This window comes from Orcinus orca, chromosome 20 (genome assembly GCF_937001465.1).
Source record: "Orcinus orca chromosome 20, mOrcOrc1.1, whole genome shotgun sequence".
NCBI classification, from domain to species: domain Eukaryota; kingdom Metazoa; phylum Chordata; class Mammalia; order Artiodactyla; family Delphinidae; genus Orcinus; species Orcinus orca.
In genome coordinates this window covers 33,480,384-33,503,834 of record NC_064578.1, presented here as the reverse complement: position 1 = coordinate 33,503,834, position 23,451 = coordinate 33,480,384, and the positions used below count along the sequence as shown (strand labels likewise).

Below are 23,451 nucleotides of genomic sequence, written 5' to 3'. Positions count from 1 at the left end.
CAACTTCCCAAACTATGTGGAGACTGCTGGTCCTCAGGCCACCCTTTGACTAGCAAGGCTAGTGTATGCATTTCTTCACATATGAAATTTCATTTTCCAGGCAGGGCCTATCCTATTCTAGTGATAGCAAAATCATCACCTCCAATGATCCAGAGGTAATACTTCTATTAATGCAACCTAACATTGTATTATGTAGGGGGGAAAAAGTATTATCTTGAATATCAAGATAGCTTGAGTCCTCTGGCTTCTGAATCTGAACTAGTGATTTATGGAAAAATTGTCCTGCAGTTTGCATGTATCTTGATGAATCTGAAAGAACCTGAGGCTCTCCGAGAGACATGACTTGCTTCTGGACATCCTTCTGCTCCTGGGATGTGTCATGTGACTAAGCCCAAAGCTAAATCAGTACAGGGAGTCCCAGAGGGTCCAATAGAGCAGATTTCCTCAGGGCAGGGGTGGCCAACTCAGGCGGGTAGTGAGTGAAGCAGGCCCGGTGTGGGTGATGGGGCAGCACCCTGGTGCTGACGGGATTCCCTAATGTCCCCATGACTTGCGTGCATGGAGGGGCGGCACCTATGCCCATTCATACTTGTACTGCTCAGTTCATTCAACTTACATGTCTAAGCGAAGAGCCAAGTTTTCTTAAAGATTTAAATGCTAATTTCAAGTTGAATTGCCATAAACAAGTGGGGCTGAGAGTAGACAGTAGAATGACAGATCAGATACCCTAATAGTGGATATCATAGTTACCAGATTTTCTCTGCACTTAAAATGAAATCCGTTCCAAAGCTATGGTGACGCTATAGCTTTAACCCATTGTTGTTTCTATATCTGACCTTTGCTGGACCACGATCTGCTCTGGGCTGACATGGAAGAGCAGTTCAGTATGGTGGTTAGAGCACAGCCTCGTGCACCACGTGGCCTGGGCTGACACTTCTTAGCCACTTGCTCAAGTTTCTTAACCACTTCAGGCCTCAGTTTCCTCACCAGTAGAAAGGGGGAAGTAGCAATGTCTACCTCACGGTTGTTGTGATGGTTAAATGAGTTAGTCAGTGTGAAGCTCTTAGGATGGTGGCTGGCTCACAGTCAGTGCCACACAACATCTAGCCCCTACTGTTTTGCTGTGATCTCACTGTGCCTAAAAGAACCCAGCATCACAGGACCTTGGTTGTTGACTCACTGTTGCCTGATGAGCCTTGGGCCTGGCTTCTTCTCCCAAGAGGATTCACAGTCATGCTCTTAGTCTTCAGGCTAAGCTGTCCTTCCTCCCAACCTCTCAAAAAGTATTCGTGGGCTTCCCTGGTGGCACAATGGTTGAGAGTCCGCCTGCCGATGCAGGGGACGTGGGTTCGTGCCCCGGTCCGGGAAGATCCCACATGCCGCGGAGCGGCTGGGCCCGTGAGCCATGGCCGCTGAGCCTGCACGTCCGGAGCCTGTGTTCCTCAACGGGAGAGGCCACAACAGTGAGAGGTCCACATACTGCAAAAAAAAAAAAAAAGTATTCATTACAGAAAATTTCAATACACAAAGTAGAGAGAATATGGAAATGAGTCTCCTCGAACCAGTCACACAGGTATACCAAACAGTTAACTTTATTGACTTCCTTTTTAAATATTAAACTTTACCTGTGGCTTAATAGGGCTTTTTAAGAGGTTTTCTTATTTATTTATTTATTTACACCTTAGACAAACTTTTAAATTTTTATTTTATTGTGGTAAAAACACAACATGAGATCTACCCTCTTAACACATCTTCAAGTGTCCAATCATACATTTCTGTTGACTGTAGGTACAGTGTTGTACAGCAAATCTCTAGAGCGTATTCATCTTGCTTTACCGAAACCTTATGGCCGTCGATTAGCAGCTCCCCCTTTCCCCCTGCCCCTGCCCCAGCCCCTGGCAATACCATTCCACTCTTTGATTCTATGAATTTGCCTATTTTAAGTACCTCATATAAGTGGAAGCAGGCAGTATTTGTCCCTCTGTGACTGACATTTCACTTAGCATAATGTTCATAGGTGCGGCTCATCTGTGTTGTTGCATGTTGCAGAATTTCCTTCTTTTTAAAGGTTGAATAATATTCGGTTGTATGTATGTACTGCACTTTCTTTATCCAGTCATCTACTGAAGGAAATTTAGGTTGTTTCTGCATCTTGACTACTATGAATAGTCCTGCGATGAACATGGGTTTGCTAATATATCTTTGAGATCTTGATGTATTTATAGTGCTGAAGGAAAAAAAAACCTGTCAACCAAGAATGCTATATCCAGCCAAACTGTTCGTCAGAAATGATGGAGAGATAAAGTCCTTCCCAGACAAACAGTAGCTGAGGGAGGCCAGTAGACTTGCCTTATAAGAAATGCTAAAAGGAGTCCTTCAACACCATAGCATAAGAAAGTATAAAACTCGTTGGGAAAGATAAACACATAGCCAAATACAGAATACTGTAATGACAGTGGGTAAGTCACTTTAAATTCCAGTACAGAAGTTATAAGACAAGATATTAAAAATACCTATCACTAGAAAATACATGAATAGATACACAATATAAATAGATGTAAATTGTGACAACCACAATGTTAAGTGTGGTGGTGGTGGGGAAGTGTTGAGTTTTTGTATGCTTGAGTTTTCAGCAACTTAAAATAGACTTATAACTGAGATATTCTATGTAAGCCCTCTGGTAACCACAAAGAAAATACCCAGAGGAGCTACACAAAAGAAAAAGACAAAGAAGTACAAGCATAACAATACAAAAATTCACCAAAACAGGAAAGAGGACAGCAAGAGGGGAAAAGATGGGCAAAAGAACTGTAAGACTAACAGATAACAGGGAACAAAATGGCAATAGTGAATCCTTCCCTTTTGATAGTTACTTTAAATGTAAATGGATTAAACTCCTCAGTTGAAAGCCACAGAGTAGCTGAATGGATTATAAAAACAAACAAACAAAAGAACAAAAACTATGTACTGTCTACAAGAAACTCCTGGCGTTTTGTTTGCTTTTGCGTTCCTGCAGTCCAGTGTGCCCAGTAGTGCTGTGTGGCAGAAGCCCCTTGTGACCGGGGCTTTCAGGCCTCTCCCCTAGTCAGGGGTGCTATGAAGGCAGGGCTCTGCCTTGCTAGCACCATCCTGTAATTAGTGGAGCTACCTTGAGGGTTCATCTGGGAGGTGGTGGCTACAGTCTGGGCCATTCCTGCTCCCCTGTAAAGGGATTGCGCAGATGACTCACGTGGGATCCCTCTTTTGACCCTGGCATTATAAGTAACCTCTCCTGCCAGTCTAGCCTTCCTGTTTCTGGAAGAGGCCCAACCTTTTCCAGGACTGTTGGGCCGAACCTCATCTCCCCACATCGATCCTTTTGTGCTTGTACAGATAATACAAGAACATATCAGTACCTCATGTAAGACTGGCATACACCCAATGGAAGAAGCAAAATTATCCACGGACATTTATACCTTCCTATACGTCAAAGCCGACCAATGCTAAAGATATTCACAAACAGTCATCCTTTTTGGTGGGGAGGGGAATCATCCTTCTTTTCTATGACGAGTACCTCTTTATGTATTTTATTGTAATCTTTGGTTCTATTTATTGAACAAACCTTTATATAAGAGCTTCCAATGAGCCAGGCACGGTTTTAAGTACTTTACAAATATTACTGAATTTAATCACCACAGTGACTGCACGAGGTAGGTATTATTATTTCCCTGTAATTCAAAGGTGATAACGGAGGCACAGAGAAGGTAACAACTTGCCCAGCATCACACAGCTGGTAGGTGACAGAGCCGAGACCCAAACCTGGGGAAGACTGGGCCAGAATCTGGGCCCCAGCCCACTCGGCGATGCTGCTGGTACCTGTGGCACTGTCCGAGCTCATGGCCGTTAGGACTCAACCTATTGTGAGATTAACCTTGATAAGTATTATTTTTTGAGGTGCACGTAGGCTGAGCTGCTGGGGTCCTGCCTTGGATGTTCCATGTGTTTGCTGTTTCTCAGTCTGTGAGCTGTCCGTTTCTCACTCCCGGGGCAGGATATGTGGGGCTGGGGGAGCTACGTGCTGGGCTGATCCAGAATCTGATTGAGGGAAGCATTCAGATCCCACAGATCTCCTTCCTTCTCCTCAAGGCACTTTCGCTCCTGAGAGAGGCGGTCCTGAGAGCTGACCAGTGGCTTTGCAAGTGGACAGTAGCCCTTCATGGTGGCCTGAAGAGCAGAGGAAGGACGGAGGTCAGGGCCTGGCTGGATGGGCCCTATCGTGAGCCCATGGAATCATGGACTGTTGGAGCCCCCCCGTGTACAAATGGGGAAACCGAGGCAGAATGCGCAGCTCCCAGGCTAGTATCCCCCCACGCCCATAACCACTTGTCTCCCAGTGAGCAGGACTGAGGAGGTAGGGCAAGACTACAGCAGGATTTGAGTTGGTCAGGAATAGGGAGACGTTGAGGGCTGTAGAGTGGGGAGAGGGAGCCTGTGAGGATAAAGCAGTGGTGTGCCACCTGAACGGGCTGTGAGTCCAGGAGCTAGTGTGGCAGTGTCTTCCAGGTAGCTGACCTCAGGCTGGGAGCCTGGCTGGACCAAGAAATCAAGTGAGGAGGCTGCCCCGGGGCAGGTCAGGATTGCTGCGTGGGAAGGGGCTGAGCAACCCAAGGGGACGCTGTCTGCTCATGAGTGGAACAGGGCGGGCTGTGTGTGGGATGCCACGGCCTTGGTCTCTGGTTGGAGAGGCCCTTTGCACCTGCCCAGTTTGCATTCTGGGCAGTGACTTGGCTGCCGCTGCCGAGCACAGAGCTGGCCGGGGCTGCGGGGAGACGCCGGGCCTGTGTTTTGAACAGGAGCCAGGGCTGGATTTCTGGAATAGGCAACCGGCCTAGGTCCAGTCCACGCTGGCCCCAGATCAGTGAAAGCTGTCGCAGGGCCAGTGAGCTGCCGCCGCCACCGCCTAGGGGCTGCCGAGCTGGGCGGGGGCTTCTGGGACTGCTGTCCCCAGAGTCACTGGCTCTGAGATCATTATTAGCATGTCCTGGCCGGCTGGGGGCAGGCTGTGCCCCTGCCCCACACCCTCCCTACTCCGTCATCCTAGTCCCATTGGGCCCTGCTTGACATCTCACCCAGGATGGTTTTATCAACGCGGAGAAAATACAGGATCTGCAGAGAGGAGAAAAAGGAGGGTTAGCTGTTTACTTTTCTGGCTGTTGTTTTATGTGTTCCAGGCACTGTGCCAGGTCTGTAGGGCCTTCAGTAATGAGGAGGAAATGTACAGTCCCTGTCCTTGATGGGTTTAGCCACGAGGGGAGACTGGCCATCCACAAGTAGTAGTCATACAGACCACTAAGGGCAACGAGGGTGTCACAGGCGGCTGGGGGACACAGAGTGGGGGACCATACTAAGTCTGGAGGCCTCAGGGTGGCTTCTCCAAGAGGGGACATTAAAGATGAGGCAGAAGTAGCTAGAAGGAGAGAGTGGGGGGAGTGTCCTGGTCAGAGGGGAGGGTGGACAGGATGGAAGGCATTGACCGTGGGTCAGGTGGAGGTGGGTAAGGTCAGCTGTAGGTCAGGCTACCACTGGCCTGTTTACCCAAGACAGTTCCAACCACTCCTATTGTCCTGGCCTGGTTCTTAAAATTGCCCCCTTTTCACTCTCAAAAGTGTCCTGGTTTGGGCAGTGACATTATATGGGCATGGCAGGTATAGGTACTAGTATCTTTGCTTTACAGATGAGGAAACTGAGGTTCACGAGACTTGAGTTATTTGTGCAAGGTCCTGGAATGAGGATGGGACAGAGCTGGGGTGGGAAGTGAGCCTGCCTGACTTGAAAGCCCAGGCTTTCCCATAATCCCACATGACCTTGCACAGTAAGGTGTAACATTACAGACATATGCAACTGAAATACTCTCTGATCATGGGCTCTGTGCCCAGCATTGTGCCAGGGGTGGGTAGGGTGAGAGGAGACTGAATTGAGCATGACTCATTCATGACAGAAAACAAGCTCAAACTGGCTTAAGCAAAAAGGGGACATTTAGTGGCTCATGTAACTGAAAGACTAGGGGAAGCACTAGCTTCAGGCATAGTTTGATCCAGGTGCTCAGACAACATTGTCAGGACACGTTTTCTTTTGTTTCACCTCCTGGTTCTCTTTTCCTCTGTGACGGCTTTTTTCTTAGACAGACTCTCCCTGTGAGGAGGTAAAATGTTTTCCTCAGTGTCAGATCCCTACCCTCACATCTCATTAATGTCACCAGAAAGAGAGCAGATGTTCTGGGCAATCACAGAACATCTCTCTGGCCTTCTTGGGTCATGTGCCCAGCCTTGGCCAATCCCTGTGGCCCGGGTTGTGCAGAGTTCTCATTGGTCAGGCCTGGGACATGTGTCCATCCTTGTTGGGTTAGGGGGAAAAATCAGCCCTGTCCACACCTCTTGGATGAAAATGGTGGAGGGCTAGGGTTTCCAGATAACATACGGGGTGCCCAGTTCAATTTGAATTTCAGATAAATAACACATTTTTAAAAATATAAATATATCCCAAATACTGCATGGTACATACTCATACAAAACAATGATTGAATCTGAGATTCGAGTTTCACTGAGTGTCGTATGTTTTTATTTGTGAAATCTGGTGAGCCTGTGGAGGCGTGCCTCTCCAAGGAAGATCAGAGTGTTGCCAGAAGAAAGAGGAGTGGACGCTGAAGGGAGTGGGGGGAGGTGGTCCAAGTCACAGGTGCCCAGTGCAGAGGTGTTGAAAGGGACGGAGAGCTTTCCTTCAGCCTAGGACTCCCCCTGAAGGCACCATCTGTGAAGGCCGCCCTGAGAGCTGTGGGTAGTCAGCAAGAGAAGTCCTGGGGGGGGGGGGGGGTGAGGTGCTCAGAGAGGACTTCCTGTACTTGAATTAGGCCTCAAAGAAGGGGAGGCTTTCTTGGAGTGGGGGTGGGGTGGATGGTGGGTGGGAAAAAATGTCTGTCCTCACCTGCCTGCCACTCAAGCCTGAACCCTGACATTAGGGCCCCTGGTACTTGACCTTGCTGGCCTGGCCATGGGGTGATGCCTTGTCCGAGACTAACGGGCCTGTCTGCTCTGTGTGAATTCACCAAATGTGTCGGGATTCCTCCAACTACCCAGGTAGTTCAGTGGAGAGAGGGCTTAGGTACCATGGAGGTAGAGGTACCATGGTAGCAGAGCCACAGGTACCATGGAGGCAGAGCCTGAGACGAGGATTGTGTGCCAGTGATTCATGGAGGTCTGTTCTCTGTCTCTCCCAGGACAGGCCAGTATGGGAGGGGAGGAGACAGGACAGAGAAGGGGAAGAAGGCAAGCAAGGTGCAATTGCAGGCAAAGTCTTGGTTTTAGCCTGACCCTGTGGGGAGCTCTGGACTATAAACTGTGGCTCACAGTCAGTCCTCACTGGAGGTGTGGAAGCTGGGCTTTCATTCTGCTCCAGGCGGTAACTGGCGCAGGGCTACCTGGTGGGGGCGGGCTGTGGGGTTTGGGGTTCTTTGACCCCACAGACAAAGCCCTAGGGCTGTTCTCTGAAGAAACCTCCCAGGTGTGGGCTGATGGCGGGGACTGCCCACTGGAGGAGAGGGTTGGGGGGGTGAAAGAGACTGAGAGGTGAGCCTACATCAAAGGATCTGGAGGAGTCGGGGAAATCCCGCATGCGGTGGACAACTTGAAGGGTTTCCTAATGCAAATAGTCTGTAAAGGCTTGAGAAGTTCCCCAGCAGATCCCAGGATTTCCCCCGAACTACATGGGCCATGGAACCCGGCTCACGGAAGTGCTCACTCCCCGGCCTCCGGTGGAGTTGAGGGGCTCTGGTCTTTATTTCTGGCCCCTGTGGGGGCTCATCTTTGCTGCTGGTTTTGGATCTGATCATGGGTCTGCCACTCTCCAGCTTTGTGACTCTGGGCAAATCCTGTCACTTTTTGAGGCCTCAGTTTCTCCATCTGTACTCTTGAGAGTCCTTAACCTAAAGTTCGCAAAAAGGTTCAATGTGCAATTTTATCTGTATGGAGTTTTTCTGGGGGGACATTCTTAGAGGGGTTTGGACCTTTCTGAATGAGGGTTCCAGTCTGGCTCCAACACCTGTGGTCCAGGAGGCTGTGTGTGCGTGTGTTGCAGGCTTCTCTCCTGCTACACACAGGCACACACCAGGTGTCCTGTCCCGAGAGCCTTCCTCCCAGGAGGTCCTGTACCTCCCAACTGCTCACGTTCTCACCTCCTCTCTCAGAGCCTCAGTCTCCTCATCTGTAAAAGGGGGTGATAGCTCCCTTACTGACCTCCCAGGGTTGTTGGGTGAGTCAGATGACCCAAAGGCTGCAGAGGAACAAGGTACAGGTGTGATGGGTGAAGTCACTGCCATGGATGCCTTCTTGCCCCCAGACCCAAAAGCATCCTCAGACCTTGGATGCTGGCCACACAGCATCTTCCAGAGCTCCATGGACTTCCCAGAGGACCACTCTGTAGCGACAGTAGTCCTAGACGTGGGTTGCTGACCAGACCAGCAGGGGCTGCCTTCCTGATCCCCCAAACCTACCTTTTTCCCTTCCTCCCTCCCTCCCTCCCTTCCTTGCCTGAGAATGGAAATGCAGAATTTGGCGTGCAATGGTTGAGTTGGGAGGAGGGAGCTGCCACCCTCCCCCACTCCCGGTGACAGCCCAGTTTGACATGCTCAGCTGGCCTCATGCCATTTCTGGAATCAAGGCCTTGTCTGCATTACATGACCACAAAGAGGGGTCTTGCCAGCCCCTCGGCTTCCTATGCGTGCGCAGCCTAAGGCACTGGGAAGTGGCGGTTTTCTGGCAATGGTCTCTTCATGGTCGGTGAGCATGGCGTGGCTGGGGGAGGGAGCAGTGGGGTCTGGGGAGCAGAGAAGCCCAGCGCCTCCACCTTCCCTCCCAGCTAGGACCAGGAAACCACCCAGTTCACTGGAGAGTTGCAAACCTCACCATCTGTTGGGGCCAGGACGCTGCTGGCACACTTCCGTGTGCCAGTCCTTCTAGAACTGGCTCGTGGGCCCATTTTTGCTTGCTTTCATGTGCTTTCTTCCAAATGCCTTGCTATTACTTCTGATCGTAGAAGTCCTCATGCACGTTGGTGGCAAACAACTGACGACCTTGAATCCGGCGCCCAGGAACAAACCTCTGGGAACGTTCTGGTGCCGGTCTCTCCAGATGGGTCTCTCTGACTGCATTGCATGGAAACACATGCAGATAATTTGAGCAGATGCAGTCGGATGCTCTCTACTCTTTGGCAACTGCTTTTCTCTTTCAAGAAAATGCGGGGAATGTCTTTCTGAGTCAGTAAACATAGAGCCGCGTTTAGTCGTCAACATGTATTCGTTGCATGCCTCCTCTGTCAGGCACTGATGTGTGTGTCACATGGCGGTAAGTGCCCCAGAGAAAACCGAGGCAGGGAGGAGGGTGAGGGGGTGGAGGGGGCGCTGCAATTTTAAATAGGGGGGTTTGGCAATTCCCTAGTGGCGCAGCGATTAAGAATCTGCCTGCCAGTGCAGGGGACACGGGTTCGAGCCCTGGTCCAGGAAGATCCCTCATGCCGCGGAGCAACTAAGCCCATGTGCCACAGCGACTGAGCCTGTGTGCCACAACTACTGAAGCCCGTGTGCCTAGAGCCAGTGCTCTGCAACAAACAGAAGCCACGGCAATGAGAAGCCTGCATACTGCAATGAAGAGTAGCCCCTGCTCGCCACAATTAGAGAAAGCCCACGCGCAGCAACAAAGACCAAATGCAGCCAAAAACAAACAAACAAACAAATAAATAAACAAATAGGGGGATTTGGAAGCCCTCACCCAGGTGATGAGGTGACAGTGACGAAAACGTGAAGGAGGGGTGGGAGGAGGGGATATTTGGCAAAAGAATTCCAGGCAGAGGGAACAGCAAGTACAAAGGCCCTGAGGTAGTGCCAAGCATGTTTGAGCAACAGCAAGGGGGCCTGGGTGGCTGGGGAAGAGTGACAGAAGTAACAGATGAGGGTAGGGAGGTGATGCAGCAGATTAGGTGGGGCTTTGCGGGGCGTTAGGAGGACTGGGAAATGGGACGGGAGGTGGGTGCAGAGAATAGAAAATGATCATCATCATCCTGGCGAGGGAGGATGGCCTCTCTGCATGGCCTGGAACACAGGGTGGATGTGGAGGAGGTGAGGACCTGGTGTCAGGGTACCTTTTTTGTTTTTTTCTCGCGGTATGCGGGCCTCTCACTGTTGTGGCCTCTCCCGTTGCGGAGCACAGGCTCCGGACGCGCAGGCTCAGCGGCCATGGCTCACAGGCCCAGCCGCTCCGCGGCATGTGGGATCTTCCCGGACCGGGGCACGAACCCGTGTCCCTTACATCGGCAGGCGGACTCTCAGCCACTGCGCCACCAGGGAAGCCCCAGGGTACCTTTTAAAGGCAGAGCCAACAGGATGTGTGGTGGATTGAACAGAAGGGTTGGAATAGACGTGGCAGGATGACTCCCGGGTTTCTGGCCTGAGCAACAGGAAAAACGAAGCTGCCCCAGTTGGACACAGGGAAGAAATCGGGAGCAGGGCTGGGACACGTGAGGTGTGAGATGCCGGCCCAGCGGCTTGATGGAGCTGTCAGGTAGGCAGGGGAGCCGCGTCATTCTTCTTCATGGATCAAGTTTAATTTCAAAATGTAATTTCTTTCTAATAGAAAAACGTCGCATGTAGGGAATTCCCTGACAGTTCAGTGGTTAGGACTCTGCGCTTCCTCCGTAGGGGGCACGGGTTTGATCCCTCGTCAGGGAACTAAGATCCCGCAAGCTGTGTAGCGTGGCCAAAAAAAGGGAAAAACCCCAAAACAAAAGCAACAGCAAAAAACCATTGCCTGTTCTCGGTTTAAGAAAGAGAAAGAAGAGAGACAATACAAAATCCAAACAGTCTAGAAAGCTGGACAGCTGGCGGGACAGCTCCTCAGCTCCCCAAGAGTAGCCACTACTATTGCGTGTCCTTCCGGAAACATTCCGGAGAATATGCCTCTTTTCTTTATAAAGACAATGGGATCAGACTCTAGGCTCTTCCTCACCTGCCCACCCACCTGACAGCACTATGGACCCTGGGACCCCTCACTCCCAGTGTCTTTAACTCTTCTGTTCTTTCATGGCGGCCTCTTGTGTGACCCTCAGGGCACTCCTGGGTCACAGGCCCATTTTACAGATGTGGACACTGAGGCACAGATTGGGCGACACATCATCAACTAAGATCCTGAAGGAACTGAGTCCTCTGGGAGTCCAGAGGGGTGACCCTTGATTCTGTCCCAGTTCGGTGGAGTGGGGATGTTGGGAAGCAGCAGTCACGCCAGAGCGGGGGCAGGGGTAAGACTTCACCCGGCAGTCGAGGGGAGAGGGCTCTCCCTGCAGAGGAAAGAGCATGGGCAAGGTTTAGAGGCCCTGAGGCAGGCGGTCCAGCTGGTGCGAGTGATGGTGAGGGGTCGTCAAAGCTGGGGTTTGGGGGTGAGGTGAGGGACCAGGAGAGAGGAAGGCAGGCCTGGTGTCAGCTAGGATCAGAGGGGCAGGAAGATGACTCCTGCAAGAACTTCAGGGCCAGATGGGGTGGGCTCTGTGTGTGTGTGTGTGTGTGTGTGTGTGTGTGTGTGTCTGTGAGAGAGAGAGAGAGAGAGAGAGAGCGAGCCTGTGTGTGTGTAGCAGGACGGCCCCAGAGTCTGGCCCACACCCTTGTTCTCTGCTTCGCTCATGAAATTGACGAGGACTCGGGATATTCGAAACAAGAGGATCTTATTCATCTATCTATTTAAATTAGCAGAAGCAAGAGCCTAAGCGTCTCACTCTCAAGGCTGAGACAAATACCACACTTCCCTGGGTACCCTGGCCGCACGGGGCCCCCAGCTGGGCTGGCCTTGGCCCCGGGGGAGGGCACACAACCTTTCCCCACAACGAGTGGCCCGTGGTCTGGGGAGGCCCCGTTTTCTGCTCAACAGACGACAGCGCCGTCTGTCATAAGCAGCCTGGCTCACGGCCACCCTGCTCGGCAGGGCACACGCGCTGGACCCTGGCAGCAGACCTGGGGCCTGTCCCCAGGCCAGGAGCTGCTGGCAGAGGCAGGCCCAGCTGCTCCATCAGAGGCGCACCCCAGCCCCTTTGGCCTCTCCCGTTATCAGCACTCGGCTGCGGGGCACGGCAGGCCGGCGGCGTGGAGGCCAGTGGTGTGATGACCAGTGGCATGGCAGACCGGTCGCGTGGCAGGGTCAGCTGGCGGTGGCATGGCTGGCCAGTGGCCAGGCAGGAGGCAGAGACTCTGAGAGGTGCTGAGTGCAGGCAGCCTGCCGGGGACGCTGCTTGAGGCCTCGTAGGGTGACTGAGGCCCTGCCGGGTCCGGCTTTGATCAGCTGTACGGCGTCCCGAAGACAGCGGGGGTGGAAGGGGATGGGGGGGCAGAGAATGAAACGGGGCCCAGAGAGAGAAGGAACAGCTGTGCTGACGACATGCTGACTGCCTGGTGTGTGCTGCACGCTTCCATCAGTGCTCCCATTTCCCCTCTGCAGCTGCCCCGCTGGGGGGGGGGGGGGCGTCGTTTCCATGTTCAGATGGGGAAACCGAGGCACAGACAGGTGAAATCATTTGTACAGAGTCACTCAGCACACAGCAGAGGAGCCAGGGTCAAAATCAGACCGTCCAGTGAGCCACTTAACCTCTCTAAGCCTCAGTTTCCTGGTGGCTGAAGCCGGGCGACAGCGGCACCCAGCTCGTAGGGCTGTTGGGAGCATTTAGCAGCGCACGTAACGTGCTGAGCGGAGCGCTGGCACATGCCGGGCCCTAACCAAAGAAACGCTGGTTATGATTATCACTGAGTCCTTTATATTCGTGACCTCAGTTACTCCCACGCCCCGACAAGCCCGTTGGATCCTGATTTCCAATGTAGAAACTCCTTTGAACACTGACTTGTAGGAAAATTCCACTCACGCAGCCGCAAGCCCCGTTCTCCGCCCAGCCTGGACAATCTGCCTTGCGTTGGGTCATCTCCTCCGAAGAGCGCTGAAATCCCGGGGGCTGGAGGCTAGGGCGCCTTCTGGGTCATGCTAAACTTTGCCATCTTCTGCTGGCATCAGCCATTTTCTCCATGTCCAGAAATCACATTCCAAAAGCATGAGCTCTAGAAGGAGGGCCTGTGGTTGGGGGGGAGGGGGGAGGAGCATCTGTTGGGCCATGAGAACCTTCTTTCATCCAACCTCACCAGCTGCTTGCCTCACCTGCCCGGTGCCTCCCCTCTTCCCACCTGTCAGAAAGAGACTGATGGCTCAGAGTGGAGGTGGGCACACACTTCCGCTTTGGGCTCCTTAAACCTTGTGGTTCCCGGAGCACGTTCCGCATTCTGCTGGGGGGATGGCCCTTGAGGTCAGTGGTGGACATCTTGTATTTCAATGGTCCTGTATTTGTTTCATATGCATGATTTTTTTTTTTTTTTTTTTTTTTTTTTTGCGGTACGCGGGCCTCTCACTGCTGTGGCCTCTCCCGTTGCAGAGCACAGGCTGCGGATGCGCAGGCTCAGTGGCCATGGCTCATGGGCCCAGCCGCTCTGCGGCATGTGGGATCCTCCCAGACCGGGGCACGAACCCGTGTCCCCTGCAACAGCAGACGGACTCTCAGCCACTACGCCACCAGGGAAGCCCCTGCATGATATTTTTTAAAACCCCAACTCTAACTAGGACATCACACACACGATTTTATTGATCTTCTTGCTTACGGCAAGACTAGTTTTAAAAAAAAAGAGAGAGAGAGCCAATTTAAAGAAACGTATGAAGTACTCGTGGTAGCCCAAGTGGGACCCAGTTCCGGGGGAAGTTGGGACGATGGCTTATGGATGCTGACAGCTCGCTGGGGTGACAGCCCAGGGAGTGGACTTTGCTGGCTCTTTGCTGCCTGGGGCCGGCCGTGTCTCCAGGACGGGACAAACCCATCTTTGGGGATTATTTGTACCCTGTAGGGTCTAGGACCTGCGGCTCAGAGGAAGGGGATGTGGTGGCCCCAGAGTCTGGCGCCAAGGGTCAGAAGCCCTCCCCGCCGTCCCACTCCCTGCCCACGGCCCACCTTCCTGAGAAGCAATCCTTCAAGTCCAGGAAGGAAGCTCAGGCTGGAGTCCCTGGGATGTGGGCCCAGGGATTACACCTCGAGCAGATTAAAAGCAGCCAGGGAGAAATCTGAGGAATTTTAATTACTGCCGCACATCCCTGGAGTCCTGCAGACCTGGTCCTCGCGGGCCAAACACGCTGGCCAACTCTGCGGGCCTGCCTTCCCCTCCTCCGCCCAGCTCGCTTGGCTCCCGCTGTGGGGCTGGGCTTGGGGACACTCGTGGAGGCGCTGCAGCAAAGCAGGCGGTGGCAGCTTCCTCCCTCTGGCTTCCAAGCTTGGCTGGGAATCTTGGGCTGGGGTTTTAGGAGACTGTGGCTCCGTGCTGGGGGTTTTGGGGGTTGGAGCTTCCGGCTCTAAGTGACCTGAATTGGTGTGAACAAGGAAGGCAATTTAGTGGCTTCTGTAACTGTCCTTCCCCAGGAAAGGCCGGTGAGGGTGGGCCTGACTCAGGATTCATCCAACAGATATTTATTGTCTACTATGCATCAGGCACTGTCCTAGAGCAAAACAGACCCGGATCCCTGCCCTTGGGGAGCCTACTTGTTACAGAAGGCTGGGGCTGAGGCCGTGAGCGAGCGCCCTCTCCCAGCCTTGGCCTCTCTCTGTCCCTGTGGGAGCTCTCTCCTGGGGTGGGCCTTCTCCAACAGCTGGACAGGAGATTAGATGCAGCCTTGGCACCAGAGAAGACGTCTTTCCCGCCAGCTCCCGTGAGAAAGATCCCGGGGATGACTCCACTTAGCTTAGCGGATGCTGGGGGACAGGTGCCGGGCCTGTAGTGCCCACGGGTGACCCGCGACCACGGGAGGCTGCGGTGTCCTCAGGGGAGTGGCTGAGGGCTCTGCCCCATTTTGCTCATTTGAGAGGAGGTACCATTTCTCTTTGGAAGCTGCCCCTTGAGATCTGGGTTCTGCTGAAATCAGGTCCCGGAAGAGTGAGTCTGTTTCCCTTCCATCCCTGGGGAGGAGGGAATCCCCAGCCCTGGAGCCAGGGCCCCCAGAAGCCCCCCCTCCTAATGCTGCTGCCAGCACCCTCTATCCCTTCCTCCCGCCCTTGCGGGTAGAGCAGACTTGGGAGGCCAGAGAAGTCTCTGAGGGGCAGAAGTATAAAAGGTCCACAAGTTAGAGGCATATGTTGGAGTTGGGGACATTGAAGCCCAGAAAGTGGACGGCCCTGGTTTTCCTCTCACTCTTGATTCCTGACTGTAGCCCAGGAGAAGGAGCTGGCCCCCTACTGGGGGAGGGGGCTGGAGCCCCAGAAGGTCTGTGCTTGAGGGGACCATGAGAATCGTCGTGGCCTGCTGCCCCATTCTCAGGACAAGGAGCCCGGGGCCTGGGGGCCCTAGCCCAGCCCTGCCACTTTTCTCTCCTTAAGTGACCTTGGACCAGCCACTTAATCTCCTGGCTGATCCTCAGTCCCCTTTTTTGTCAAGTGGGTTATTGGGTGCGGTTTTGTTAAAGCAGGTTTTAATGACCCAGGTGACACATGAATATACTTATCTTAAAAATTAGAACAATTCTGATAAAGTTGAAGTTTGTGACTCCTATTTCCCTCCATCTCGTCTCCTTCCCCTCCTTGGGGGTAGCCATGGATGTTGGGTACCACGGGATATTGGGATGTGGGTGATCTCACGGTACATGTGTGTGTTTGGTGCTTTCTTGGGTACGCACGTAGCATCATACCCTGCGTGTCTTCCATGTGGCATGGGCTCTGTGTGTCAGTGTGTACAGGTCTGCCTGACTCTTTTGAGCCACTATGTGGTTTTCCACTGCGTAGATCTAGCATACTTTCCTTTGACGGGCATTCGGCGTGTTTCTGACTGTGGGTTGATAGGAACAACGTTGCCCTCAACATCACTGAACTTGAACATGCCTCCCTGGTGCCCACGCCTGAGTGTTGTCCCAGGGTAGACACTGAGGCATTGAATCACTGGGTATTAGGGTTAGGCTCTTCTGAGCACGTGGCAGGAGTAGGGCGCTACAGAAGGAGGAGAGAAGTTCATGCTTGTGTTCCTACCTTTGCATCAGACACCGTCCTAGGTATTTTGTCTGCACTTTCGTACGGAGTTCTCTTTGACATCGAAATCCCCGTTTTACAGAAGAGTAAAATGGGGCCCAGAGGGGTTAAGTAAAGTATCTGCTATCACTCAGCTCCCAAGGGCGGGCAGGCAGGCGCCTGCCTCCCAGGTCCGGCTGGGTTCTGGGAACAGAGCATCCCTGCCCTGACCGGCCAGAGCTTGCTCTCCAAGGGGCCTGCCCACAGCAGCGCCAGTTCCCCAGGAACGCTGCCTCTGTGCAGTGTGCTGGGAAGAGGGAGCTCGCCAGGAATTTCCTGGATCAGGTCCAGGGCAGACTGCTTGGATCTAAGGGTTACAGGGTGGCTGGGTCCTGCCTCCCACCCTTCTCTTCCCCCGGCATGTCCCAGCCCTGTGCATTCTTGGAATCTATAAGTTGTGCCGTGTTCTGTGGGCACCAGGAGTTTCCTTTGAAACCCCGTGGCACTAACATCTGTTAGCTCTTAGAGAACAGAAAGATTGACAAAGAACTGCTGGGGCAGGCAATGGGGAGAGATATTAAGCTCAGGGTTATGAAGTCTCAAAGACAAAGAGGAAAAACCCCAACCGAACTCCAGCCCGCTCCCCAAGGCCCTGTTTTGATGTGGGTTCCCGTCTCCGGAGGCCTTATAAGGCATTGTGCCTGCAGTTCTGGGCTCTGGGCTGGTGCTGGCTGCACTCTCGGCACCCGGAGGAGCTGCCCTGTCTTCCTGGGGCCCAGCATGGGGCAGAGGAGGGCAGTGCTGGGACTTGGGAGGGAGGCAGGTCCGGATCCTGTGGCCTGAGAGGCCACCAAGCCCGGCCACTAGGCAGGAGGCAGCCTGGCACCAGGCTGGGTGGGGCAGAAGGTCTGGGGATCCAGGAAAGTGTTTGATGAGAATTTGGAGCAGAGGCTGAGTCTTGACTGTCCTGGAGGCCAGAGCAGAGGGGGCCTGGCACCAGGGGGCCAGAGTGACGGCTGAGTGGACAAAGGGAGATCACTGCATACCATGCCCCGAGTGGGCTTCCTATAGGGCAGTGGTGAAGGGTAAGGGTTTTGGAGCCAGGCAGCCTGCCTTCAATCTTGGCTCTGACACTTACTAGCTGTGTGACCTTGGGCAAGTCACTTAACCTCTATGTGCCTCAGTTTCATCATCTGTAAAGTGGGGATAATAGTGGTTCTTCCTCAAAGGACTGCCCTGGGGATTAAATGCAAAGCGCTAGAAATGTGCACCAGGCAGGAGAAGAGCGTGTTTCTCGGTGTCTGCAGGGGCACTTTGGGTCTGAGCTTTGCCCAGCAACGTTCTGGTAGCCATTTGACAATAAGAGTCGGAGTAATAAACAGTAAATACTGTCTGTCGAGCCCCCATCGTGGTATCAGCTGTAATGCTAAGTACTTTTCGTGCAATGGCTTGCTCGATCTTCACACCCACCCTGAGACAGTGTGACTGCTCTCATCCCTATGCACAGCTGGGGAGACTGAGGCACACTGGAGATAAAGCTCCTTCCCCCAGATGACCGGCTTGTGTGATGCAGAGCTGGAATTTGAACCAAGGTCTGAGCAACGCCAGTTCCGTGCCCTGCACTCTCCGTGCTAGGGTTCCCACTGGGGCTCGTGGCTGTCGAGGGGTACAAGTGCCTTCCTGCAGGATGGTCCTGAGGGCCTGGCCCCAAAGCCTGCATGCAGGGCTCCCGGCTGACTCTTGGCCCTGTCCCAAATCTACGGGGGAGGAGCCGTGGGGCTTTTGAGTCCTGCAGGACAGATGGGAGTACTTGGCCCCTGACCCACTGGAGCTGCTGGCTGGGCTGTTTTCTTGCACTTCTTTAAGCGTGATTCTTGGTCCCTGGCAAGTGGCAGGACTCTTGGCCACCTCTGTCCCCATGCCCACAGGAGCCCCGATTCCACTGTACAAGCTCAGGCCAGGCACTGGAAGGAGGTGACTCAAGTCTTGGCTCTGCTGATGACCCAGAGCCAGTCGCCGGGCCTCTTGGAGGCTCCTCCTTGTTTAAAGCCAGGGCTCTTGGGAACCCTGTTCTCCAGAGGTTCTGGTGAAGATTCCAGTTGGTCGGTGCCTCATACATCATGAGTGCTTGGTGATGTAAGTGACTGTCATTGGCATCATTTTCCTGTCTCATTCCTTGAGGGTTGGGGCACTTGCTTTGTAGAAAAAAAACAATAGCAATTCTACCTCTCACTTTACAAGTTGCAAATCATTTTTTGAGCATCTGTTCCTTGAGAGATGGAAAGAGCAGGGCTGCTATGATGATAAAGGGAGATAATATAAAGTGCTCGACACATAGGAAAGGCACAATAAGTGTCAGCTGTCTTCTTATTGTTGTGGTTTATCACCATATGCCCATTTTACAGGTAAGTAGATTGAGGTTCGCAGAAGGCAGTGGCTGGCGCCACATCCAGGGCGAGGGCGGCCGTGGAGCCAGGATGTGATCCTGTGTCTGGCTCAACAGTTTACGTTGCCTCTGGCGCAGTGATTCAAAGCTTGAGGACCACAGACACGGCACTCCTCAGGCCCCGGGCTGTCTGGGTCAGTGGAGGAAATGAATTTTTGCCAGAGTTGGGCACCTGCACTGCACTGTGTGTCAGCGGACCACGGTGCTGAGGGCCCTTCGATCTGTTATACAGAGCAGGGTAAGGTTTACCGGGAAGAGACCGACCCCAGAACTTGCCAGAACTCTGCTTTAATATGCAGAGACATATCTTTAATATGTCAGAGAGCTGGGTCCTCTCAGCTGACAGTTCTTCTCAGAGAGCATTGAAGCCGTCATCAGAGTGATGACTGTGGGTGTGTTATACACACCGCGAGGCATCGTTATAGGGCTTCCAGACGGCTGCTTTGCTGCTGGTGACATTTGGAGTCTTTAAACTCCTCTGAGTGTGCCAGTAAAAAGATGCAGGTGCTCAAAAGTTTCCACCTCACGGGTCCTGTCGGCCTTGCCAGGAGTGGTCAGGATGGCACAGAGGTCAGCGCCGGCTCCCAGCCTCCACAAGGCCCCAGCACAATCAGGTGTGTCGTTTCCCTTGAAGATGGTCGCCCGCTCCTGTGAGGAAGCGCTGCCTGCCAGCCTTTCCAGGGAAGCGGCCTCCGTCTTCCTCTGGCATGAAAGATCGACTCTAATTGGCTGCTGGGGCATCCCAGCCATCTAATGATGCCAGCCGAGTGCGGCCCTTTCCTGTCACCGTCTCCCAGTTCCCCCGTCAACTCCAGCTCTGTTAACACAAACAGCCAGTTTACAAGCCCAGGAAGTGTTCGGTGATTATAATAATTGGCAGAGGAGGAGAGAGAAGACATCCTGACTCGAGGAATAAAGCAGCCTGGTTTTGAAGTCCATGGGACACCAGGAGTCTGAATGACCACATTTGAACAACCTCTAAGGAAGAGTGTGTAATGCCCCAGAACGATTTGAAAGAAGAAAGAGAACAGAGAAAACCATCTCTAATCCATAAAACGTTAGCTGTTCATCTTTAAAAAACATGCATGCAAGAGACTTATCTCCAGCTGTGTCCAATTGATAAGATCAGCTATACAAAGCATTGTTTTTCTTTTGTTAATCAAGGCGAGCTCTGGTTTTTCTTTCAAGCATCTCCAGTGCAGGGTTTTTTTTCTTCTGATTTTTCAAGAAGAGGGTGTTTTTTCTTTTTCTTTATACTTTTTTTCTTTCTTTTTCAAAAGGAGAAGTTGGTGAGAGCTGCTGAGTTTGGGCTTTTTTATTGCTTGCCTTTTTGTGGTTCAAGAAGCACTGCCACAGCATCCTGTGGGCATTAAAAAAGATAAAGCGGTGTGACACCCCACCCCCCCAACCTCATCTCTCCTCCCCCAAAGAGGAGCGTTTCCCAACGTGGGTTCCTCAGAACACAAATCCCATGTGATGCTTTTGAAAAACAAAACTTCATGGTCTAAATAGGTCTGAGGGATGCAGCATAAGCTACTACTTAGATATCCGCAGCATCCGTTACCATAGTAAGTCCTGCAGTAAGGGGTCTCGTTTACCTTTGTTTAAAACAGTCTTTTTTGATCACTTCACTCCTCCTGGCAGAATATCAGTAAATACAGAAGACGGTTTGACAAGCGCTAGTCTGTTCTCCTCTGTACCTAGAGTTGTCCTACTGGGGTGGGGTCAGATAGGTGGGACCTTTATTGCCATCCCAGAAATTTCCCAGCCTCCCAGCCTGTGGACCAAACAAACTTCCCTTGCCAGCCTGACAACACCTGAGTGGCAGCCTCACCACTGATTGGGAGCAGCTCTGCTACATGGGATGAGATACCGGACATTTTTAACTCATGCTTGGGGACCAAGGCAAGGCGTGTGCAGGCCAGTAGCTGGAAGGTGCGTGTGTTGGGGGAGATGCAGGAGGCGTGATTGAAGGTCAGTTGAAGGCGGAGCCTATAGCTTTCTAGATATTGTGCTGAAGAGTTTGGGTTTGTGTTAGGGAGCCCCCTCTATAGCACACCAGGCCCTCTTTATAAACCCACCAAGACAGCCCACCTGGGACCCTCTGGTAGAGGAAGGATCCAAACTGAGGTCTCTTCTTGGGACCCACATGGGTGACTATGGTCCCGAGTCCATCAAGTTGGCTCAGAGGGATAGAGGAGGGACATTTTCTGATCTCATCTTTGTCTTTTTCCAGGGTGGAGGGTGGAACTCCCTTTCCGGGGGAGAAGTGTGGTCCTGTGTAATGTTTTGTGGCGGGCTATAAGCTGAGAATAACTTAGTTCCTAAAAAGTAGTGCAGCGATTAACTTTTCAAGTGTGATAGGATCTACATAGTTGACCTAAATTCCAATCAGAACAGGGTCCCTGCTTCTTTGCGACCAGCCACACACACGTTCACAATGCCACCTTGGCCGTAATGATGCCAGGTTCCTACCTGACCCCAATACTCCTTTAATATCCCTGCTTTTTCTTCCTGTAGGAGCTCGTGGGCGAAGTTTTCAGAGAAACGCTCAGCGAGGAGGAAGAGGAAGACTTTCGGTTAGAAGGTATTGGAGTCCATTGCTTTCTTCCCAAAGGCAGTGAGGTGGGGAAGGGCCATCTGGTCTACCTCATGCCCCAAGTACCCTCCAGAAAACCGGCAGACCAGGTGGAGGAGGACAGGACTCTGACTCTTGGTGGGGGTGGGCTGGGTGTAGGTGGAGTGAGAAGCAAGAGGGAAGTGTAGCATCTCGTAGGTCCACTCCGGGAGTGGATTCAGACCACCCAGGCTCACATCCTGGCCCTGCTCCGTGTTAGCCGTGGGGTCTTGAACAGGTTGTTTGACCTCAGCTTCCCTGTTGGAGGTGAGCATAGTGACCACTCATAGGCCCCTCAAGCAGAGTTAGGTATGTAGTGAGCACTGCATGAAGTAGCCCTTGTGTTTCTCTGCTTGTGTCACTCACCTGGAGCACGGGTATGTGCACACGCACGAACACCCCCAGCCCCTCCCCAGAGCTCTCCTCTGTAGCTCTCACTCCTTTCTTTCTTCAAGGAGAAGCACTGCATTGTAGAAAGAATTAGGACACTCGAGCAGAGGGCCGGCCAGCCACTGGCATGCTGATTTGACTTTGGGAAGCCATGTACCCTTTCGGAGCCCAAGTTTCCATGTTTGTAGAATGGGAACGAGGGCCTTTTCCTGCCTGATTCCCTGAGTTGGTGAAAGGACCGGATGGGATCAGAAAGCATTTGCTGAAAGGGATAGCATTTCCCTTTTTTACTCTGAATCAGAGGAGAGCATCACCGAACTGGGGCAGCCTTATGACAGTAAAGCCCTCTCTGCTGGGACCAGGACAGGCAGCTGTTAGGAGAGCTGGGGGCCCCGGGGTCTCTGGGGGGAATCTAGGCCTTGGAGGGCTTGTAGGGCCTTGACAGGAGAGGAGACTGTGCCGGGAGGTTCTGGAGCAGAGCCTGGGCCAGACCTGAGGACTGTGGCCACGTGGGGCCTGAGAGCTGTGATAAATGTAGAATCCCTGGCTCCACCCAGGCTACTGAATCCACTCTGCCCTGCAATAGGCTCCCCAGATAACTTGTATGCTCATTGTACTTTGAGAAGCGCTATTTTGAGAGATTCATTCAGTAGCCCAGGAGCTGGAGGCTGGCTGGAGACCCAGATATCTCTCAGGCTTTGCTTAAATTCGAGCAGGTCCTGAAGAGAAGGGGAACAGACAGCTCTGTCCAGGCTCTGCGGTGTTTCCCTTGAGCATGTTTGCCTGTGGATCTGGTGGCTACACTCAGGGATTCAGTGGCTTCGATTCTTATTGTGCCCTGGGCTCCCCCGAGCCTCAGCTATTATCCTCAGCTCCATGGAAAGACGCTGGGGCTTGGTGCCTAGAGTAGATCTGGGCAGTCAGGTAAAGGTCTGCAGGATGTAGGGTCTGGAGGCTGAGGTGACCCCAGACCTTGATTACGTGGGCTTCAGCACTCATTCCATTTTCTATTCATTTGCTCATTCACCTGGTAACTTAGCAAGTTCATCCTCTTGTTCATTCATCCTTCCATCTATTCCATCCACCACCCATTCACTTTCTATCCAAGCACCCACCTGTCCACTCATCTATCTATCCATTCATCTACCCATCACTCACTCATCGCCCACCCAATAATCCATGACCTACCCCATCCAGCACTCATCCATCCGTTTGTTGCTCCCCCTATCACCCAGCCATCACTGCCTATTCATTCATCTACATACTCTTTTGTCACCCATCCATCAGCTGGCCAGCCTTTATCTATCACCTAGCCACCCATAATCCATCCTCTGCCCATCTCTTCTTCATCCATCACTCATTCCTTAACCCATTTAACCATCCTCCAGTTGCCATCCACCTATCTCACCATCTGTCTATCTCTTCATCATTTATTGGGTCCCTGGTCACTACCCCAAATGAGGCACCTCTCTGGCCACTGAGGCTCAGTCTGAAATCATGTAATTGATTTCACATGAGGCATCTTTCCCTGCAGACATGAAACGGCCTGCCCACAGAATCCACCTCTCCCTGCTTTGTTTGATCTCTCTGTGCAGAGCATGCCCTGTTGTAATGAAGTAGGAAGAGCACTTGGCCTAGGAGCCCATAGACCTGGCTCCCCTGCCCGCTCCTGCAGTGACTTGCTGTGGCTCTTGGCCAGGCCCCTCCCTCTTGGGGCCCCTTCGCCCTCTGTGACACGATGCGTGGGGATGTGGACTCTGTTGCTGCTCAGAGGACGTGGGCACCTTGCAGGAAGGATGAACTGCGGTGGGGTGGTACTTACAAACATTGGTTGATGGATGGGGGATAAATAGGAGGTGCCCGAGGTTCCCAGCTCCTGTCGGGGCAAAGTGCGGAGATTGGTGGCACTTGGTCT

General features: G+C 52.7%; 1 protein-coding gene across 2 annotated transcripts in view; it reads left to right on the top strand.

Moving 5' to 3' along the window:
- NKD1 (NKD inhibitor of WNT signaling pathway 1) overlaps window positions 1-23,451 on the top strand; it is an 86,348-nt gene that overhangs the window by 35,661 nt on the left and 27,236 nt on the right. For both annotated transcript variants that reach the window (XR_004480664.2, XM_004264886.1), the window contains exon 4: window positions 21,050-21,116. Coding sequence is in view for 1 of the 2 variants with exons in the window: in XM_004264886.1 (XP_004264934.1) it covers window positions 21,050-21,116 (67 nt within the window). In the remaining variant the exon portion in view is untranslated. The remainder of the gene's footprint in view (window positions 1-21,049; window positions 21,117-23,451) is intronic.